The 22,646-nt window shown below is 48.3% G+C and overlaps 1 protein-coding gene across 5 annotated transcripts in view; it reads right to left on the bottom strand.

Moving 5' to 3' along the window:
- Positions 1-22,646, bottom strand: part of HIF3A (hypoxia inducible factor 3 subunit alpha) — a 63,091-nt gene that overhangs the window by 8,305 nt on the left and 32,140 nt on the right. For all 5 annotated transcript variants that reach the window (XM_061598044.1, XM_061598046.1, XM_061598047.1 and 2 more), the window contains exons 5-14: positions 21,246-21,355; positions 19,775-19,989; positions 18,540-18,646; positions 16,168-16,315; positions 13,479-13,639; positions 13,114-13,355; positions 12,478-12,573; positions 5,385-5,767; positions 2,333-2,444; positions 13-118 (exon numbers count right to left, since the gene is read on the bottom strand). In XM_061598044.1, coding sequence (XP_061454028.1) covers positions 13-118; positions 2,333-2,444; positions 5,385-5,767; positions 12,478-12,573; positions 13,114-13,355; positions 13,479-13,639; positions 16,168-16,315; positions 18,540-18,646; positions 19,775-19,989; positions 21,246-21,355 — 1,680 coding nt within the window. The remainder of the gene's footprint in view (positions 1-12; positions 119-2,332; positions 2,445-5,384; positions 5,768-12,477; positions 12,574-13,113; positions 13,356-13,478; positions 13,640-16,167; positions 16,316-18,539; positions 18,647-19,774; positions 19,990-21,245; positions 21,356-22,646) is intronic.

The following is a 22,646-nucleotide window of genomic DNA, read 5'->3' as shown; positions in this document are numbered from 1 at the left end:
CGTGACACTCACCCATTGGCTCCTCCAGCGACAGAAGCTTCCTGCCCAATGTCACAGTGCCCCCGTAGCCCCGCTCAGACTTGGCATCCAAACACTCTTCCACGCTCAGCAGAAATCCCTAGGGGGAACATAGGAAATTTACACCGAGTCAGACCATTGATCCATCTAGCTCAGTACACTGACCAGCAGCAGCTCTCCAGAGTTTCAGGCAAGGAAGGGTCCCAGCCCTACTTGGAGATGCTGCTGGGGACTGAATCTGGGACTTTCTATATGCAAAGCAGATGTGCTCCCAAGAAGCTACCAGACCTTGGAAGTAACTAGTTACAAAAAAACAAATTACTTTTAATTCACTACTTTTTTGAGGAACAAGTGGGTAATTTCTTTACATTTTGATTGTAATAGGAGTATTTTTATTACTTTTGAGGAGTAATTGTAATGTTTCCAGCATTACTTTTGGGTGTTACTGGGGAGGGAGGAGAGCAAGGGAAGTTTTCTGCTCCTCTGATTTGTGGATGGAAATAATGTGCCTTAAACTGGGCTTCTGCACAGCGTCACTCTTCCCTCATGCTCTGTGGGTGTTTAGGAGGCAATGAAGGAGAAGATGGAGAGCAAGACTGGGGTGGAGTGGAGAAAATAATTGTTAAAAAAATGGACAGTGGTGGAGAAGAATGGAGTAAAGGGAGAAAAGAGCCGGAGGGCAAGGACGTTGATGAAGGAGGAGAAGGAGGCAGCAGCAGAATGGAGATAAAGAACTGTGGAGGTGAGAGACGATGGTAAGCGTGGTTGTGAGTTTGTTAATACTGTGTTTGCACTTGGCACACAAAGTGGCCTCTGCTGCCCTCCCTACCTACTTTGTTGCATTTGTAGTGTTAATTTCTTTGCACCCCAGGGGAAACTGTTTGCTTGGGTGGGTGTGCCTTAGTTGGTGGCAAGGCAGGGTCTAGGAGGTGACTGAGTGACAGAGATGACACTTGCTGGCTGAGAGAGAGTATGTGTAGGTTGCATTTGGGCTGCTTTCACACTGCACTTTATGAAGTTACTCTGACAATTTCTTACCTGGTAATTTGCGCATTATATTTGACATTTCACACAACGTATAAGCTACTTCCAGAATTCTAGTGGAATATAGTGCAAGTTTAGCACTAATTTCCATGATAAATAATACTAGAAATAATCTGTTTGCAAGGTTGGGAACCCAGAAGATTGCAGGAGTTTTGCGCTAGCTGCAGCCGCTCACATGACAGGCATCCCAGCATGCAGTGCGTTACCGCCATTTAGGCACGCACTTTATTTTTGCCTGACGAAAATTGTACCGGTATTCTGATGTAGATGTGGGTCACAGCATTCCCTTCCTTCTTGTCCCATTACACACCCCTGTGTCCAGACACTAATTCAAGCAGCGAATTATGAAGGACTACAGTGCGCATGTGTTTTAACGGGTGAGGGATGAAAACAAGACGTTGTTCATTGTAGCTATGTGAAAGACAGTTGCACGAAATGCCAGTATATCGGCTAAAAAAGCTACTGTTCCTTAATGCAACAGGTACTGTAGTGTGAAAGGAATTTTAGAAATCGGGACAGAAGAGCTACCTTTTTAATCTGTTAAACTAACACAATCAGCTCCATGTGTGAAAACAGCCTTGGTCTGACGTGCAAAGATCTGAGCGGTGGCCTCTGCCTTCCTCCCTGCCTCCCTTACCAGCAGAGAGACCACCATTGCTTTCTTATGAATAAAGATAATTATTCTACTACCTCCGTGTGTGTGTGTGTGTGTGTTTATTTTTAATGTTTTTTTAGGCTACTTAGGTGTGCAGCACCCAAGGCCAGCACCTTGTAAGCGCTCTATTAAAGGCACTTAACTGTAAATGTAGTGATTACTTTTGAGTACAGTAGGGCCCCGCATATACGGCGGGTTAGGGACCATAAAGCGGAACCCATTGACTATAATGGGTCGCGTTGCGCGAAAATGCTGCAAAAGCGCAAAATCGGCTTTAAAACAGGAATTTCCCCTAATTGAAAGCCGCCGCATCAGCAGAACGCCGTAAAACGGAACGCCGTAAAGCGGGGCCCTACTGTAACAGTAAAGTAATCAATTCCTTACAGAACAATTGTAATTGTAATGGTAATTTATTCTGTTTTGGGGCCATGTAACATTAATTGTAATTTATTCTTTTTTAAAAGTAATCTTCCAAGCTCTGGGAGCTACTGACAGGAGAGAGGTTCCTGGCCTGGATGGGTACATTGGGCCATATCCTGGTCTGCAGGGAGCTTCGGTGGAATTGCTTGGAGGATGCATCTCTCCCACCTATGGATGGGTAATTTCAGCACTTACCAGGCTAAGGGAGGGCATCAGAAAGCCATCAGACTCATGGCCACGGGCACGCTTAGGGAGCCCTGCCTCCAGGATGAGATCCCTCTCTTCCTCCATGCTCAGATCTCGGGCCCTGTTACATGAATGGCAGAGAGGCAGGATAAGAAGACTGTATGAGATGATGATCAGGCAGGCAAGCAAACTGTAGCACGGGCACAAATGACAGGACTAAAACTATCATCCTACATCAATTATTTGGTTACTCAACTAATCTTATGATTTTTAGATGATTATAATTGATTAAAAAATGAATTCATGCTAACACATTGCCCCCAACTAAGTCTGTAAGCAAAAAAACTTCAAAATGGATCACAAGCATCTGACAAAGCTGCATCTTAAGGCTGCAACTTTTCAATTTATTAATGAGTGAAATTGGTCTTTTTAAAAACCCAAACGTTTTGAGAAACTTCTAGAAGTATTATTTTCATCCCAGTTTTTTTTAAATGAACTTCAGGAAGAAAAGGGCTTAGAAGGGGCTTTCATTCCTGTGCATGAGATAATTGGGAGAGGGAGGAATAATACACTTTTAAAGACAGCGTGTATTATAACACACCCACAAAATCTAAAAAAAAAATGCTTTTTGCTTCAGAAACATTGTTACACATATGTCCACTTAACTAATTAAGCCAATAAATGAAACACAAATTTTAAGTTTGTGTTCCTATAACTGGAGAAATTGTTTTTTTAAAATCCATTTCTGAGGTAAAACATTTGTTCCAAAGGATTTTATGAGGGAAGTCATATTACTGAATGGAAAAGGTTAACTGCACACAAACTGTGTTGAACAAGGTATCAACAGTCAGGAGGTGAGAGACCTTCTATCGTTATATATAGACACAGTGGATTGAAAACTGGTGAGTTCTAATTGGTTAAGACAGAGGTCATTCTGTCTCATTCCATTGGGCCAGAGTTGTGGCCTGATAAGGGGGGGGAGAATTCCACCCAAATTTAAAATGATTGGCTACAGAGAGACCCAGTTTGGGCATAAAAGGCAGGTCTCAGACCACAACAGGAGTGTGTCTGCGTGTGCCTGAGGGGGTTTGGAGATGAGGACAGAAGATTCAACTAAAGGAAGAAGCTGGAGCCAGGCAGAGGACACTGCAGGCTTAGAGGATGCCTAAGAGAACCCAAGAGCTGAAATCACTAGCTGGAGCTGAGAAAGTTTGCGGGGAAGAGGCTGTGTCCCAAGAGGCAGCCTTTGAGAGAACTCTGAAGCCAAGAGTTGGCTTCGTTGCTGAATGCCTGAAGCAGCAGGGGTTGCTGGGCCAAGGTGGAGACTTTGGCGGAAGTCCTCATGGAAGCTTATCCAGAGTAGGGATGTGCTAGAAGTCTGCCCAATTCGGATCTGGTACTGGATTTTCCATTAATTTGTTTATTCTCAATCCCTGAGGACTGGATTTTAACGTAGCAAATTTCTGCTGCTATTTTTGAAAGTGGACTTTTTTAAAAAAAATCCACCTCTAAAACATGGATTGTAAGAATGATCATTCATTGATATTTCCTTCAAAATATCCTTTTCTGAGCAAAAAACAAAACAAAACCCCAATTGGTACAAGCAGTGGCTAACGGATACAGAACAAGCTCGAATTGATGCCGTTAGGCTGACGGAATGCTTTCGAACTAGCAGTGGCCAGTGGATCCCATTGCTACTCCAGAGGCAAGGAAGTGTAGACAGTGAAGAGTGTGAGCAGAGACCTCAGTGCTTCGTTGAGGAGTGTTAACTGGGCAGGAATAGTTTTGGGAAACTGCTATAGGTGTGAATAGGAGAGGAACTGAATCACTCCAGATGACTGTTTGAAAGAAACAGTAACCTTATTGTGTAATTATTCCGAGTTAAAGAAACAGTAAAATTTCAGTATATAGTATTCATACAAGCCAACATCACTATCAGTTTAAAGTAATAGTTATTTTAAAATATAATTTACTTTGTTTTACATATTACAGTGGTGTCTGCCTCTTTTTTGTCCCATGCTTGTTCGCAGCTGGAAATGAACTGCCTTCAAGTCGATTCCGACTTATGGCGACCCTATGCATAGGGTTTTCATGGTAAGTGGTATTCAGAGGTAGTTTACCATTGCCTTCCTCTGAGGCTGAGAGGCAGTGACTGCCCAAGGTCACCCAATGAGCTTCATGGCTGTATGGGGATTCGAACCCTGGTCTCCCAGGTCATAGTCCAACACTCTAACCACTATGCCACACTGGCTGGCTGTTCACAGCTACTGGTAGGTAAACTGAGCTATGTCATTTACCTGGCATTTAGATATATGGTAGCAGTTGTAAAAGGGTTAGATTAATAAGTAAAAGGTTATACCTTAAGTACAGAAAACAAACACTAAGGTATGGGATCTCCACAATTTGGTGAAAGCGGAGTGGGATTTCTCCAAGCACCCTGAAGAATTCTGCATCCGGAAAAAGTGGAGACCCTGTAAGGGTCAAACTAGATAAATGAAATGCTTTCACATACTTCATATCTCCTTTAATGTTTAAACTGACACACAGGACCCCTCTCAATCAAGACTGGGAGCTTGGTGTGTGGGGAGGAGGAAGTCTGCATTTCCCCTGCCATGCAGTCCTGATGCAAATTGCTCTCTGAAGCTTATTCCTTCTAAGGGACGCTAAAATTGGCTTCTTGCAATTTTTCATTCTCATCCTTTGCATTGGGCTTAGATAACTTTGCAGTTTATCTGTGGAGGTGGCAAAACTCAGTCCTTGCACATTTTCACTTAAATGTCTGGGTGTGGCCATGGGCAACTCCCTGTTCCTCTTGGGGTGCACCCACTGGGAGAATGGTCCCCGTCTCCAATGCAGCTTTTAAGCACCAGCCAATTTCCACAGGCTTTTAAACTCTCAATTTTGTTTGGTGTTTTAGGCCTTTTCTGCTGGCTCTTGATTTTACAATATTTACTCCACATTTTATGCCTTTGTTTGTAAGCCACTCTAGGTATTCTGTATTGACAGACAACATATAAACCTTTTAAAATAAATTAATACTAAAAGTCAGTCCTCCTCTCACCTCTTCCTACCGCTCAAGGGGGCCACCTGGCCATTTTGACTGTTCCCATCCTGCACAGCCTGAATCTTGACAGATGCCACCATCTCCACTACTTGCTCTGCTCCGCACTGGAGACTCCCTGGTGGCTGGACAGAACGGGGTTGACTCAGGCTGGTATCACTGCCCCAGCGAGGGAGAGTGGCTGGTTCAGGCGGGCAGGGGGACACCCCATGGAAGCTTCTCGAACGAGGCCGTGGGGGTGGCGAGGTTGGCCGGGTTCCCACCCCTGGGCCCCCCCCACGTTTCTCAGCCAGCCACGGCGGGTGGTCGGTGCTGCTGAGCTGGAAGTCGTCGTCCATTGAGATGTAAGGGGCCAGCATCTCCAGGTCCAAGCCTTCGTAATCCTGCAGGGGGCAGCACAGAGCTGTCAGTAGCAATGACAACACACGCTGGGAGCCAAAAGGAATATTTGAAGGGGATTTTTCAAGGTTTAAAATATGCTTGCAAAAATTTACGTTCTCAAGGCCAGCTCCAGGTTTCAGGGGACCAGAGGCAAAATGCCATTTGATGAGCTCTCTGCTTTGTCAGTGGACATTGTCAGGTTTACTTGGCAACAGGCAGCAACGGTCCAAATAGTGCCTGGCAGCTGCGTCTCCCCATCATCAAATTTCTTGCAGTGCCCCAGAGCGATGCTATGTCAAGGGAACTATAGGAGGTTTAATGGTGGCTAGACCCACCTGTCTAGTGCTGCTCAGAGCACCAGATGATGGTGGTGGTGATGTTGATTGTAGCTATGCTGCCTGGGGCTGACAGGAGTTGTAGTCCAACACATCTGGAGGGCACCAGATTGACAAAGGCTGACCTAAGTCATGGCTTAGATGATAGTGAATGAACCATGTTGTCCCCCACTCCTCTTCTCCAAGAGAAGGAAACGTAAGACTCATTTTACCATTATATGTGAACTCAAGGAACTGTAATTTATTCTAATTCTAGGGTGTGAGCATACTACTTGCCTACAGCAAAGTGTTTTCATTGGCTACACCTGGAGGGGCAACGGGTTGATCTGCCAAACAGTTGCAAAATCTGTTTAAAGCTGATTAAAAAAAAAAAAAAGCACTCCAGCTGCTCCCACCAGGTTTTACAGTAAAAAGGGTGGGATTTGACTAGCATTGTGTGTTCCCGTTTTCAGAAAAGAGAGGAGATGCAATGGAACCGGCAGAACAGGGAGTATGTCTCTACCCCAGTAAGTGCAAACAAACCAAGATAATCATACCATGAATTGGTTTGTTTTCACTAACTGTCGGAAGGCAGAGCTGGGGTCCCAATCCCGGGGAGCTGGATCCCGGAGAGTTGGGAGAAGAGTATTCGGATGGATGGCAGAGGGAAGGGGGAGGAACTTCCCCCCTTTGGAGCGAAGACGAAACAGAGGAACTGCCAGTGATAAGGTCGCTTAGCAACGGGGAGCCTGAGCCCTCCCTGGACATTCTCACGCCTCCCCCTCTTTCAGGCTCAGAGCAAGAGGGGGAAGAGGGAGGGCTGCTCACAGCCGAAAAGCGGGGAGGCAGTTTACCATCAGCCCCTCCCCTATCCCCCATCCTGGAATCGGAAACTTCAGAAGAGGAGGGGGTGATGCTTCCCCCCTCACTGCGCACACACAGACAGCTGAAAAGACAGGAGAGAAGGGGGGGGGAAGGCAGGCAGTACCTGAGGGGCAGTTAAGGAGGAGCGAAAGATTGCGCGCCCGTTTGGCCCCTTCTTAAAGAACAGGCGGGAAGAAGTCCCTTGCTCTGTCAACTTTCTCCCAATGCTGCAGGACCTGTATCCCTGTATTGATTCATGAGAAAACGCAGTCTTTGTTTGGATATTACCCTAATAAAACACGAATTAACTACAATCGTTGGTCTGGTTCCTGAGTCACATCCTGGGCCTGACAGCTTGACAGAGCCACCTAAATCACCCTCAACGCTCTCTTCACTTGACTGGGACAAGATGTCAAAGGGAGCAGCGGGGGGGACGAACCCCACTTCTGAGACGGAAGAAGTGGAACTCCTGAGGACTAAGGTAGCTGATTTGCAGACGGATGTTCAAGCCCTGCTAGCAGCAGTCAAGGCGCTGAAGATGGATAATCAAACCTTGAAGGCCACGATAGACCAGACGCGAACAGCCCCTCCAGCTGCCGTAGTAAAGGTTCCCATTGGATTGCCCCCAAAATACGCGGGACAAAGTGATCAGTTGGCAACCTTCGTGGCTCAATGTGAGTTATATCTGGATGTCAGGCACACGGAATTTCCAGACGATGGGGCTAAAGTAGCTTTCGTGATTAGCCTCCTGGAGGGAGAAGCTGCAAAATGGGTGACTCTGTATCTCGTGAGAAAGGATACTGTCTTAGGAAGGTACAGAGGATTTATACAGGAGATGACCGAGATGTTTCAAGACCCGCAAAGGGCTGAAACAGTAGCGTGGCAACTAGGCGCTCTGAAGCAAGCTAAAGGGACTGTTTCCGAGTACACTAATGCTTTTAAAATTCTGTCCCAGGAAACTGGTTATAATGACGCCGCCCTGATGTTTATGTACCGGAGTGGATTAAATGCTGAAATCCTGGATGAGTTGGCCAGGACCTCCCCCCCCCGCTGACCTACCAGGGCTCATCCGGCTATGCCTACAGATAGATCACCGGATGGAAGGAAGGCGCCTGGAAAGGAAGCAGGAGGTCCCGAGATACTCAGCCTCGGCATCCCGCAACAAGACCCTTCCCACTACAGGGATGGCAGGTAATGCAACTGAGGGACAGGGAGGGGCTAGGCCAAGACTGTCGGAAGAAGAAAAGGAAAGACGACGCCGGGAACGTTTATGCTTTTATTGTTCAAAGCCGGGCCATGTGGCCAGAGACTGTGGACTGAAAGGGGGGAAAGCCGAGCCGTCGGGAAACTAGAACACCCAGTCCACGTGCAGGCCGGTGGACTGGGGGCAGCGTTGTATAAAGGCCCCCCAACGATCCAACCTCCCTCAAAGGGGGTGTTGGTCTTGCCTATTCGGATTACAACTTCCAGAGGAGTGGTGTTTAATTCCACTGCCTTAATTGACAGTGGAGCCTCCACAAATTTTATTGATGCAAAGTTAGTCAAGCGTCATGGAATTTCCCGGTGGAAACTGGACGCTCCCCTAGCTGTGGAGACTATCAATGGGAGACCCCTGAAGTCAGGAGGGGTGACACAAGCCACGGAGGAAGTGAAACTTCAAATCCCTGGGCACGAAGAGTTCATTTCACTATACGTGTCAGATCTCTCGAACTTTGAGGTGATTCTGGGAATGCCCTGGCTAGCAAAGCATGAACCCAAAATAAGTTGGAAGGAGGCGGTGGTGTGGTTCACCTCACAGTATTGCCAGGAGAACTGTCAACCTGAAGGAATCAAGAACACCTTAGCGGGGGCAGTGCAAGAGATCGAGCAAGTGACCCTGCCGCCAAAGTATGAAGAATTCAAAGATGTGTTTGATGAAAAAGAGGCAGAGACTTTACCCCCCCACCGCCCTTACGACTGTGCGATTGATCTAGTGCCAGGAGCCAGCATCCCATCAGGGAGAATCTACTCTCTCACAGAGAATGAGAGGGAGGCCCTGAAGGAATTCCTGGATAAAAACCTGAGGCGAGGATTCATACGCCCCTCACAATCCCCTGCTGGAGCGCCACTATTGTTTGTGAAAAAGAAGGGGGGGGAACTCAGACCCTGTAACGACTATCGTGCATTGAACCAGATCACCATCCCCAACAGCTACCCGCTGCCCCTGATCTCAGAGTTGCTGGACCGACTGCGCTCTGCAAAAATCTTCACGAAGTTGGATTTGAGAGGAGCGTACAATCTGATCAGAATGAAGGAGGGAGATGAATGGAAAACAGGATTCTTGACCGCTTACGGACAGTATGAATACCTGGTCATGCCGTTCGGGCTTTGTGGAAGTCCAGGAATTTTTCAAAAATTCATGAACGACGTGTTTAGAGACTTGTTGGACACGTATGTAATCTGTTACTTAGATGATATCCTGGTGTTCTCAAAGAACCAGGAAGACCACGACCAGCATGTGAAGACGGTGTTGAAGAGACTGAGAGAAAATCACCTGTATGCTAAATTAGAGAAATGTGGATTTGACCTCAAGTCTCTAGACTTCCTTGGATATCGAATCTCAGCGGATATCGAATCCCAGTTCTTCACTAGGTTTAACTTCCAGATTACTTACCATGCCCAAGCCAAAAACCAGAGAGCGGATGCCTTATCCAGACAGCCACAATACAAAGAAAGTGAATCCGAGGACCAGCCTCAGTACGTAATCCTGCCAGAGAAATTAACGTTGGGAGTATGCCAGCCTTCATGGGAAGAGGAACTCAAAAAGGCACAACAAGAAGATGCAGACATGCTAAAATATCAGCAGGAGACGGGACAAGGTCAAGACTCAGAAGTAACCTTTCACTGCAGAAATGGACTGTTATGGTTCAAAACCGCCAGATATGTGCCAGAAGGGGAATTAAGGCTCAGAATCCTATCCCAGTGTCATGATTCCATCACAGCGGGACACTTTGGGATTTACAAGACCATTCAGAATGTGGCCAAGGACTTCTGGTGGCCTAAAATGCGTCGGGATATTGAGAGTTATGTAAAGTCCTGCTCTGTCTGTCTGCGGACAAAAACACAAACAGCGACACCAGCAGGACTGTTACAACCATTGCCTGTCCCACACGAACCCTGGAAGGACCTCTCCATGGATTTTATAACTGATCTACCCAAGTCCCAAGGAATGACAGCCATCTTAGTAGTGGTGGATCTACTTACCAAAATGGCACACTTTCTTCCTTGTCTAAAGAAACGGCCAAGTTATTCATAAAAGAAGTCTACCGGCTGCATGGATTGCCAAACAGCATAGTCTCAGACCGAGGAACTCAGTTCACAGCCAAATTTTGGAGAGCAATGTGGAAACAGTTGCAGACGGAATTAAAACTCTCCTCCGCCCATCACCCCCAGACAGATGGGCAGACGGAACGCTTGAACGCCGTTTTGGAAAGATATTTACGAAGTTATGTGTCCTATCAACAGACTGACTGGGTATCATATTTGCATTTTGCAGAGTTCGCCTACAACAATTCTCTGCACTCCAGCACTCAACAAACCCCGTTCTTTGCTCATTATGGATTCCATCCTAAAGTCTTTCCAAGCAGCTCAGAAGGAATGCTGGTACCGGCAGCTGAGAACTTCCTTAAGGAATTGCAAGCGGCGCAACAGACACTGAAACAGCAGTTAAACGAAGCCAAAACGGAGTACAAGCGAGTTGCTGACCTGCACAGGAAGGAGGGCCCCCCCCCTTCAACCGGGAGACCAGGTATGGCTGTCCACCCGCTTCCTCCAGATGCCGGGCAAATGTAGAAAATTACAAGACAAGAGGGTGGGTCCTTTCGAAATAGAAACTCAAATCAATCCCGTGGCGTACCGACTGAAGCTGCCTGACACGTTTAAAATACATCCTGTGTTCCATCGATCCCTCTTAACGAAAGCCGCCCCTCCCAGTGAGTTACAGCCGGAGGAACCTCCCGGAGCTCCACTCCTGGTAAATGAGCAGCTTGAGTTTGAAGTTGAGGAGATCTTAGATTCCAGGATCAGACACCACAAGCTGCAGTACTTGATTCACTGGAAAGGCTATGGGGTGGCTGACAGATCATGGGAAGATGCAGTTGATGTGCATGCTCCAGAATTGGTAAAACTTTTCCATCAACATTTTCCCCACCGTCCCAAGCCAGACAAGGGGAGGGGGGCACAGCTTGGGAGGGGGGATGGTGTCGGAAGGCAGAGCTGGGGTCCCAATCCCGGGGAGCTGGATCCCGAAGAGTTGGGAAAAGAGTATTCGGATGGATGGCAGAGGGAAGGGGGAGGAACTTCCCCCCTTTGGAGCGAAGACGAAACAGAGGAACTGCCAGTGATAAGGTCGCTTAGCAACGGGGAGCCTGAGCCCTCCCTGGACATTCTCACGCCTCCCCCTCTTTCAGGCTCAGAGCAAGAGGGGGAAGAGGGAGGGCTGCTCACAGCCGAAAAGCGGGGAGGCAGTTTACCATCAGCCCCTCCCCTATCCCCCATCCTGGAATCGGAAACTTCAGAAGAGGAGGGGGTGATGCTTCCCCCCTCACCGCGCACACGCAGACAGCTGAAAAGACAGGAGAGAAGGGGGGGAAGGAGGGCAGTACCTGAGGGGCAGTTAAGGAGGAGCGAAAGATTGCGCACCCATTTGGCCCCTTCTTAAAGAACAGGCGGGAAGAAGTCCCTTGCTCTGTCAACTTTCTCCCAATGCCGCAGGACCTGTATCCCTGTATTGATTCATGAGAAAACGCAGTCTTTGTTTGGATATTACCCTAATAAAACACGAATTAACTACAATCGTTGGTCTGGTTCCTGAGTCACATCCTGGGCCTGACACTAACTAAATCACAGTTCCCAGAGTTCGTACAAAACAGGAAGCTGTGGTTTTAGTCAAGAGTGGAACCGGAAGCGCTCACCCTCCTTCTCTCACTTGCAAAGGAGGGGAGCAGTGTGAGTCCAAGGCTCACTACAGATGTAGTTGGACTCCAGTTCGCATCAGCCCCAGCCAGCATGGACAGTGATCAGGGATGATGGGAGTTGTAGTCCAACATCGGGGGTAGACAGGTTCCCCATCCCTGATTGAATCACCCAGGCAGGAACAACATCACTTCTACTTTTAGTGTACATTCTGTTGGCACTGATCCAATGCTGAAATACTTGCCCCATGGGGTACTCAGGATGGCACATACTCCAAAGCTGACTTCTGCTATCTGTACACGTTATGTACATCAGGATGTGCTTGTTTTTCTTACTTTGTTGTACGTACTTTATTGTGTAGGATGCTGAAAACCTGCTCCCTTCCTGACTAGTTAGGACTCCTACTCTGGTTTTGGAAATTTCAAGAAACTTGGCTTTTTTTTAAAAAAAGAAAGCTGGCATTTGAAGGTCAGTGAATTCAGTCTGAAATGGAACATACAGATATGGCGAGTGCTCTTTGTCTACGGCTGAGAGCCCCCAGAACAGAGAGCTTTCTCCATGCAAGCCATAATCAATTATACCTGCAGCGCTGTCTCCATTGACCGCACATCCTTGTTGGAAGCAAAGAGCTTCTGGACATTCTCCATGTCAAAAAGCAGCTCTTCTGGCAGCTCGACCTGGGAGTGGAGGGAGATGGAACAGAAGCAGAAGACTGGTGAGAATGCTCTCTCTCATCCCTGTTACTAGGGTCAAGTCCTTTTCTTTTAACACTGTCCGTGCATCGATGTCAAAAGGAGTTCCATTTTGTTCAGGGAAACCTTACCACAAGGTGAGAAATGCACTGTGGGCACACTGCTTGCAGGCTTCCCAGAAGCATTTGGTTGGCCTCTGGAAGAACAGGATGCTGGACCTTTGACCTGATCCGCCAGAGCTTTTCTTTTGCTCCTAAATGCACAGACCTGCTCTGGCTTGTCATATGCACAATGATACACCCCTGTTCCCTCACCATAGAACCCCTCCTCTTCTTCCCCTCAGCCCATGTGCCACTGTCTCCACAACACAGCCTCAGTGGCGCACCCCCACCAGCAGCTAGTAGTCCCGTGTAAGCCACCCACTTACATGGCCCATTGTATCCACCCTTCAATGCACACACCCACATAGAGAAGTCGTCCCCACCTGCCCCTGCCCTTCCATCCCAAACTCTGCAGCCTCCTTACTGGGTTTACTGGGCTGCTGCCTCCAGAGGTGTTCTTGGCAATGGGAGCAGGCTTGGGCAGTAGGGCTGGAGGCCTTGCCCGCAAAGTCCCTGCCGGTTGGTTCTGGGCCCCAGGGGGGTCGAAGATGGGGCCAAGCAGTTTCTGGAGGTCGGGGCTGCAGAAGCGCTTGGGGTCCAGCTGCAGTTCCTCCTCGCTGATGTTGGCAGGACGCAGGAAGGCCAGGACCTTTGGGCCACGCAGCTCTGGGGAGAGGAGAGAGAACAGCAGCATCACTTACAGGTTGGGGTCCTCTCTCCTTTCCCTACCTCTTCCCCCCGCACACACACACAAAAAATCACTTAATCCCTGCCACTATTGCTCTGTACCGAAGCTGAGGTTGATAATCGTGTCTCCCCCATTGGGGTCCAGCTCATCAAGGGCCCCGTCAGAGTCCAATCCCTCGAGGGAGGGCGGGGGCAGCCGGCGATGTTCCCCTTGCCGCTCAGTCTGCTCCAAGGATAGCACCAATCCCATCTCCTCCACCTGGCTGTAGAAAAGGCATCAAGGCAAGGCAGTTGTTAACCAAGATTGTAGGACCAGGACAACTCACAGGCACTGACACCTGAGTGGCTTGGGGGTATGTAGGGGAATTGTCAAGATATTCATTTTTGTATATGTTTACTTAAATATTTATAATCCACACTTCCATGAAAAATATAACGAGGTGTACACCATAAAACCATAATACTACAATAACATTGGTAAAGATTGGGTGGTAAATAACTGTGCTCCAAAGACAGTACAGCCTTTAAAAGAGGTCTACCACAAAGCAGGTATGTCTTCTGCTGGACTTCTACTAGTGGCAGGGAGTTTCACAGGGTACTACCCACAACACTAAAGTCTCGGTCCCTGGTAAAGGTCAACTGAACCTTCAGGTGTGGAGAACCACCAAAAGGGCCACATCAAAAGCCTGAGGTGGAACAAATGGGATCAGGCAATCCTTAAGGTACTTTGGGCCAAAGTTGTCTATTGCTTTGTGACTTAAGGTAAGAACCTTGAACCTGGCCTGGTAGCAAACTGCCAAGCAGTGCAGTTCTCTCAGCAGAGGAGTAACATGTGGCCAGCAGTCTGCTCCTGTGAGCAGTGTGGCTGCTGCATTCTGTACTAGATGCAACGTCCAGACCAGATACAAGGGCAGCCCCACATAAAGCACATTATAGCAGTCAAGTCTCAAGGTTACCAATGCATGGAGAGAAGGGCAAGGAAGAGAGTAGCAGTTCTCGACCTGAGCATCAGCTAAGGCAGAATAATAACAATCAGATATCCTTAATAAATGTCTATCTAGTTGTATCTTGAAACTAGCTAGATTCCTCACATTCATAACAGTTGCATGAACAATTATTTCTGGCCTATCGGTGCTAGAACTGAACTAACACATTCAACATCTGGCCAAAGATTTGGAAGTCAGAAACAAAAACTTCTGAAGGAGACAGAAAAACCAAATCATAAGATTTGACAACAGTTTTAAGGCAATAATGTATTAATGCCTATCTAGTTATATTAGTTTTAGCCAGATGCAGTTACTTAAGAACATAAGATAAGCCCTGCTGGATCAGACCAAAAGGTCCACCTAGTCCAGCATCTTCTTTCTATCAGTAACCAGGCAGATGCACCTCTTGGAAGCCGTCAAGCAGGACAAAACGGCAGCAACTCTCCCCTATTGTGTGTTCCCAGCATCTGGTATTCAAAGAAACATCATGGTTCTACTACCATGGTTAATAGCAGGTGACAAATACAGTCACAATGGATGGGCATTACACGGGAACATAAAAGCAGCCCTGCTGGATTAGACCAAAAAGGTCCACCAGATGCCCCAACGGGAAGCCCACAACCAGGGCATAAAGGAGGTACAGTAGCCCTTCCCTGCTCCTGCTCAGTAACTGAAACAAGGAGGTTTACGTGTTCACTTTTCCTGCCATTACAAAACCCCACAAAAACCACATATAAAATCAATGGGACCCAAAAACAATAGTAAAAATTGTTGATGTTACTGAAGAAAAACAGCAATACAAGATATTGCAACAATAATATATCAAGACAGACGTGAAATAGGCTCATGTAGTATTAGCATATCATGAGAATACCTAAAAACACATACGGAACAAACTCGTGTTGTAGCCAAAAACTACCATATAGGTGGAAAACAGAAAATTCCCCTGTGAAGAATGTGTTATAGAATATGAGTTGTTGACAAGATCTCCGGATTGTACCTCATCTCATCACTTCCTCAAAACCAAATTAGGAAAGAGGAATTTCTCATTCTCGGCAGCTGAAAATAACTCTCTGGCCTTTTAGGGGTTTCTTCTAAAAAAACATATCCAGTGTGAATCGTACCAAGTAACTTAACCAGTAGAATTCCCCCAATAGGAGTTTCTTGTTCCCCAGAAGCTCCAACACAACATCAGTTCCCAAAATCATTAAAATTAGGAAGTGGCACAAGGAATCCGCAACAGGCATACTGACAACCTAGAGAGCATAATAGTATGTTCATTGTCATTTGAATGTGTTGTTGTTGTTGTAAGGTAATTTTAGGAGAGTTGCTCTTTCCACCCCCACCCCCCAAAGCAGTGCAACTCTACATAACATCTACCATTCCTACAACTCTGCCTCACCCCAGTCCAGGCTTGTTCCTCCCTCTGCGGACAAGACCTTTTCCCTTCCCTTTTCACTGGTGTCTCCTGCCCCCATCTCTGGAATGCTCTCTCCAGGGAGATGTGCCAGGCGCCATCCTTGTCAGTCTTTAGGCGCCAGGTCAAGACCTTCCGGTTCTCTCAGGCCTTTGTCTCCTCTGGCAATGCTCATCTTATACTGGGGTGGGTAGGACTTGTCCTTATTGATACGTTGCTGGCTGAGCATTTGATGCATTTTGTAGTTTTAAAGGTTTCTGGTCTTATTTTGTCAAGTCATTTTGAGATGCTTTCTTTGTATAAATATTCCCCATTCCTGCCAACAACCCAGACCAGAAGAGTTCCTCCCTTTGCCGAAAATACATGCCACCCCATCCCCGAATCTGACCTCAGGATGAAGTGGACACAGACGATGCTCTCAGGCTGGGAGTTTTTGCTGCTGGAGATGACAGTGGCTTGTGTCTGGGTCCACAAGTAGCCGCCGTTCCTGGCCAGGAAGCGGTACTGCCCGGTCACCGCCTGCCCCTTGCTCAGCACTACCAGAAGGAAGTGAAACACAGACAGTCTAGAACAGACAGACAAACAGATAAGCTGGGAGGTAGGGGAGGAGACAGGAAGGTGGAGCAGGCTTCTCTCTCTCTCTCTCTCTCTCTCTCTCTCTCTCTCTCTGTTAAGACGTTACTTGCTGACAAAACTGGAAATCCCCACCGAGGCTAATTTAGTCTCCTCCTCCCTGACAAGAGCACCGCACTGTCTATTGCACTTGATGCCCTCTGGACCCATCTTAAAAAAGTAATGCCTGTAAAATAGACTTTGCCAACCTGGTGCCCTCCAGATGAGTTGGGCGACAACTCTCATCCGTTGTGTTGACTAGGGCTCATGGGAGTTGTAGTCCAATGCAACTGGAGGGCACCAGATTGGCAAACGCTGCTGTACGGACACATCCACACTACTTAAAGTGCTGTTAACAGTCATTCTTCTTCTCGGGGAACCCCTGGGAGTTGTAGTCTGTGAAAGTGACTTACACAGGGACTTATCAGCACCTCACCAGACTACAATTCCCAGGATTCTCTGGAAGAAAAATGATGCAAAACCAATATAGGTTCATAGCACAGTTAACACCCTAAAAAGAGGTGTGCCTTTTGTTTTTTTACTTCTGAACCCTGAGAGACTTTAAAAGAGGAAAGCCCCCTCCCAAAACTGCCTTATTCTAAACATTCAGCAAGCGGACTGCAGCATTTTGCCTGCTGTGCTCTATGAATACATCAGGTGGCTCCCCAACAACCCTAACTCGTTGCAAATCTTATCTGAACTCGCACAAGAGCAGAATTTAATTCTCCCAAGGGTGAATTCAGATGAACCACTGAAGTGGTTAAGCCACCAGTTAGTTAAGTTTGGACTGGCTGTGCGAATCCTCTAACACAGTCTTTGCCAAGCTGGTGCCCTCCAGTTGTTTTGGATGACAGCTCCCAGGAGTCTCCAGCCAGCAGGACTACTTTGGAAAACAAGTCCCACAAGCCCCAGCCAACAGGGCTCTTTTGGACTACCACTCCCATGAGTCTCGACCAGCAGGTCTGCCAGCTAGGGCTCATGGAAGTTGCAGTCCCAAACGTCTGGAGGGTGGCAGGTTAGCAACGGCTTGCTCTAGTATCCTGCAGACAAATGGGGAGGTTGCCACTCACCGTCCCCTCACTCATCCACTTTCAAAGGTCTCACAGGGGTTCTCGCTCCTTGTCTGCAGCTTGATACAGCATTCGCAGGAACAGTCCAACTTGCCAGAAACATCACCTTGTGTTAGCTTAACCACCTTATAATTCATCCTACATTCAGCCTAGCAACAATGGAAAGAAAGGAAGCCAAGGACAGATGGAGAATTTATGGGGAAATGTATAGCCACAGGCATTATAGGTCACAATATATGTGGAGAAGTAAGATAAATTGGGAGCTATGAAGAAGGTATAAGCCAACTTGGTTGTATTCTAAGCCCCCATTTCTTGCTTTCAACACAATAAGGACTAGGAACTTGTTCTTCAAAGTACACAAGCAAAAATCGACACTGGCAACATTACCAAGAAAGCAGCTTATTTGTATTACAATGCCCAATTCACAGTAAGTCTCAGCCCAGGGCTTCGATATGTAACTTACTTAACCCTACGGTAGCTGATTTATCGCAGGGATAAATGTTCAGCTCGTTCAAATTGTTCTAAACTAAGAATCAAAGCAATAATTCAGGAATGCCAGAAGCTACTATCAGTATGATAGTTTACTCTTTCGTGCTGGGTTGTACATACTTGTGTGCTTAAATGTATATGTGTGTGCATGTTATATGAACATATACATTCTGTACCAAGAAAAGCAGAATAACCTAACCAGCATGAATTATGCATATTAAATTGGCATATATCTGATCATTTTGCACCCATTTACTCTGCTTCTCCTAGCCACAGAGGAACAACAAATAGTAAGGCAGAGCAAGAAATCTCCAGGTGTCTCTGGTTTCTTTTAACCCAAAAGCTCCCACATATCTTCAAGCTTATCTTCACCATCATAAGGACTAGAAACTTAGTTGAGGAGAAACAAGAGCCAAGGTGAGCAGGGTGTTAGTCTTAGTTCCCAATACTACATTCTGTACCCTGCAAAGTCTGCAACAGAACAAATTGCTGTCTTTTTTTGCTTCACAGGGAATGGTTATTTCTGGAACAGGATCTCACTCCTCAAAAACTTGATAGAGGGGGAAAAACCAGGGGAGGCATAACTTACGGGTGTTGATGCTCTTGCTGACAGAATCAGAGTCCAAGGCGTGGATATACTCATAAATGGAGCAGCCAAGCAAGTCTTCAGGTGTGTAACCAGCCACCTCGGCAATCCTGCCCGGGGAGACAGCGAGTAAGAGACAGCAAGGAAGATCTCCTAGGGCTCAGGCTATTATTCCAGTTCACATATACATTTATAGATACTGCCACATCCCTGCCAATGGGCTCAGGCCCCCAAAACTCTTCCCCAATGGTAAAAAAAAACCCTCCTGTCACCGCCAAGGTCTCCCTCTTGCCCTTCACTTTCTCCCGTAACTGGGGATCTCAGAAACTGCTGGGGCAAGGTAAGGTGTGAGAGACACCCAGCCATGCCACAAAAGAACTCCACATTCTGAACCCAAAGGTGGGCATTAAAGAGAAGGTGTTTGCGGGGTGGGGCGCAACTGCTGCCTTTGCTTCCCTGCAGGTGGGTCGCTGTTGCTCACTGAGAGGGAGAGGGGTGAGGCGGCAGGGGGGTTGGCACAGGGCAAACATACTGACGGAGGCAATCTGGCTCTCCTCCTGGTGCGCTTGCACTGCAACAGCCTCTGAACCACCTCAGCCCTCTTGCTTCCAGTAAGCAACAAAGACCCCCCTTGCTGGGAAGGTAGGGTAGCGGCTTCACCCCGCCCTGTGAGCTGCTTCTGGCACTACATCGCCTGTCCCTGGAAAGTGCCAGAACCAGGGAAGTCACCAGGGGTCCCGACCAACTGTCTCCAATTGGCCACTTCAACTCATGGCCTCTACCAGGCTTCATCAACCTGATGCCCTCCAGATGTTTTGGATGATAACTCACATGAGCTTCAACGAGCAGGGCCCTTTGGGGCAACAACTCCCATCAGCCCCAGCCAAGAGGGCCTCAACTCCCATCAGCCCCAGCCAAGAGGGCCCTTTTGGACTACAACTTCCATCAGCCCCAACCAAGAGGGCCCTTTTGGACTCCAACTCCCATCAGCCCCAACCAGGAGGGCCCTTTTGGACTCCAAATCCCATCAGCCCCAGCCAAGAGGGCCCTTTTGGACTCCAACTCCCATCAGCCCCAGCCAAGAGGGCCCTTTTGGACTCCAACTCCCATCAGCCCCAGCCAAGAGGGCCCTTTTGGACTCCAACTCCCATCAGCCCCAGCCAAGAGGGCCCTTTTGGACTCCAACTCCCATCAGCCCCAGCCAGCACATTTCCCAGCCCTCCTTGCCTCGTACTCACCTCTCATCGCAGTAGGTAAACTTCATGTCCATTGTATGGCGGCTGAGGAAGGTGCCACTGTCCAGGGGCGTCTCGATGTTGGCAGGGTGCGGGATAGCCTCACAGATCAGCACCAAACACCGTAAAGGGGGCTCCACGAAGCTGCCTTCTGTCTCCTTCCCTCCTGCTGGCTTGGCAGGCACGTAGGACCGCATATGGCCGGCGCAATGCAGCACCTATGGGAGAAGAATGGGGCAGAGCAGCCAATGAACACGGGCAGATGGTACCCCAGGAGGGCTCTGCCCTGCCAACTCACTCACCAATATGCCTCCTCAACCGCTTCAAAGATGGCTCTGCCCCTCGAAGCATCCTTAAATTTCATGTATCCTACTGGCTTGTAGTGGGACTGCCCACCTTTCATTGCACTGACAAATCAAGGTTTAACGAAATGATTTTTTAAACGGCAAGGATCACGTTAAAACTGATAAGGCCAATTGCTAAGGGCGCACTTTTTTATTTTTTGGAGATTATTTTGATTCAGGTTTGCTACTGTAAAAGGAAATATTAAAAATGACTCATCCCTAAGGGGAAGGAGTAGGCTTTTGGTAATCACAGTTGTGTTCTCACAGGCTTCCTTCAGTATCTCAAGAAGACATTTACCAATGAAGTTTCGCAAGAGCTGGTTATCTCCAGGGGCCCAGGGTCTCTCTTCCAGAACCATCCTGCCCCATCCCTCTGCCCCCACCCCCAGCAACTGGAATGCCTCCATTCCAGAAATCAGCTGTGATAGCAACCCCCCCATAATAATCTAGAGCAGGGGTGGGAAACCTCAGCATCTGGCCCCCAGGCCTCTCTACCTGGCCCTTGGAACTCTTCCCAGGCCACACCCCCTTTCCCCAGGCCACACCTCTCACTGCCCCTGCTTTGCACCCTTCCTTGAGTTCTTTTGCCTGGCTAGAAAGTGCCTCTGACAATGTCTCTTGCCTGCCTGGATGGAAAACAGACAGAGGTACGTGGGCACGTGCAACAACTAGCCTACCATGCAGAAGTAAAATTCACATTTGTTGCTCTGCCCACTTTTGCTTCTGGCCCCACCCACCAATGGCACGTGACCCAAAAGGGAAGGCAGCCCCCAGACTGAAAACGGTTCCCTGCCCCTGCTCTAGGGCCTTCGACACCAACTAGACTGTGGAAATTACTGGCTGGCTCCTTATGGCCCTAATCTAGGGCACCGTTCGTTCCAGAACCTTCTCCTCCCCACCCCGTGGATGTCCATGCCACGGTTTCAGACTCCTCGTTTCCATAAGGATGCCCTTGGTGGTGCCTCTTTCCACACCGACGGCATGCCTTGCCCTCTTTTTCCAGAGTGATGCCTGCCCTAGGTCTCCTGTTTTCCATTTAGGCCCAACCACAGACTTCTAACTATCGCACCTTACACCTGCTCCTTCTCCCCTCTACCACCCCCTTCCCAGCACCTTTCATGTTCACCCACTTTCCAGGTGGCAGATTTGAGGTTGACGGTGCGCCCCCTGGTGGTGAGAGTGCTCTTCATGCGCAAGGAGAAGTTGCGCTCGGTCTTCACCTCCTTCTTCTTTGAGAAACCTGTGGAAGATTAGGGGTCAAAAACCTGTCAAGATGTGGGGCGCATGAGCCCGGAGGATGGGGCAGGAAGTGGGCAAGTGAAAGGGGAACAGGAGGTAGAGTTTGGTGAGGGGGCTGTGCACCTAGGGGATGGAAAAGAGGGATCTGCCTCGAGACACAAATTTTATTATTGGAAGGCATAACGACAAAGGGGGCCAGTGTGGCCTAGTGGTTAGAGTGTCGGTCCAGGACCTGGGAGAACCAGATTCAGATACCCACTGAGTCATGAAGCACACTGGGTGGCCTCGCAGGGGTGTTGTGAGGAGCAAATGAGGAGGCAGAGAACCATGTATGCCACCTTGAGCTCCTTGGAAGAAAGGTAAGATATAAATGAAAAAATCTTTCAAACATTCAAACCACTGCATGTGCACTATCTCCCCACAATCGTTACAACAACCCTGCGAAGGGAGAATTATTATCCCCATGGTTGCAAACAGAGGGTGGAGGCAGAGACGGAAGGGCTCGCTGCAGGCCAACTGGGAGATATACATGGCAGCGGTGAGATTAGTTCCAGGGGCTTCTCCGTTGGGAGACCAGTCTTTTAGCCAACACACTGGGGATCAGGAACCTGTGGCCCTCTGCTTGTTATTGGACTCCAACTCCAGCCAGCATGGCCAACAGCCAGGGAGGGTGGGAGCCCTGCTCCAGCAGCATCTGGTTCTCCATCTCTGTAGGACAAGGGTAGGGAACCGAATGTGGCCCTCCAGGCGTATCTGGCCCTCAGCACTCTACATCCCCCAGGTTACACCCCTCACTGGCACAGCTCCTCTACTGATTTTACGTGGGTGGGATACGTCCTTGAGCTGTGCTAGTATCTCTTGCTTGCCTCAATGGAGAGTAGTGTGTGTCTGGCCACATCCACTTTGGCCACACCCACCACTAGTATGTGGCCCCTGGGAGATTGCCCACATGGCCCTCAGGCGGAAGAAGGTTCCCCACCCCTTCTGGAGAATGTCAGTCTAGGGGGACCCACATTCAAATGCCTGCTCAGCCACAAAGCTATTAGCGGGTGGCCTCGGGCTCTTCACAACCTCTCAGCCTAACCTACTTCGCAAGGCCCTTGTGAGGATAACACAGGCGTAGGAGAGAAGACCCATATATGCTCCTCAGGGGGAGGGGGAGATAAAAATGTGAACAAATAAACTAAAAGGAGGTTCCAGGCACAAGGGGCAGCGACGGAGAACAGTCATTAAAGGGAGCTGGCAACTTTCAGACAGTTGAGGGTGGTGGTGCATGGCATATAGTGGTGGCT

This window comes from Rhineura floridana, chromosome 15, assembly GCF_030035675.1.
Source record: "Rhineura floridana isolate rRhiFlo1 chromosome 15, rRhiFlo1.hap2, whole genome shotgun sequence".
Lineage (NCBI taxonomy): Eukaryota > Metazoa > Chordata > Lepidosauria > Squamata > Rhineuridae > Rhineura > Rhineura floridana.
Note: the sequence above shows the minus strand (reverse complement) of the source record. Positions and strands in the feature narration are given on the sequence as shown.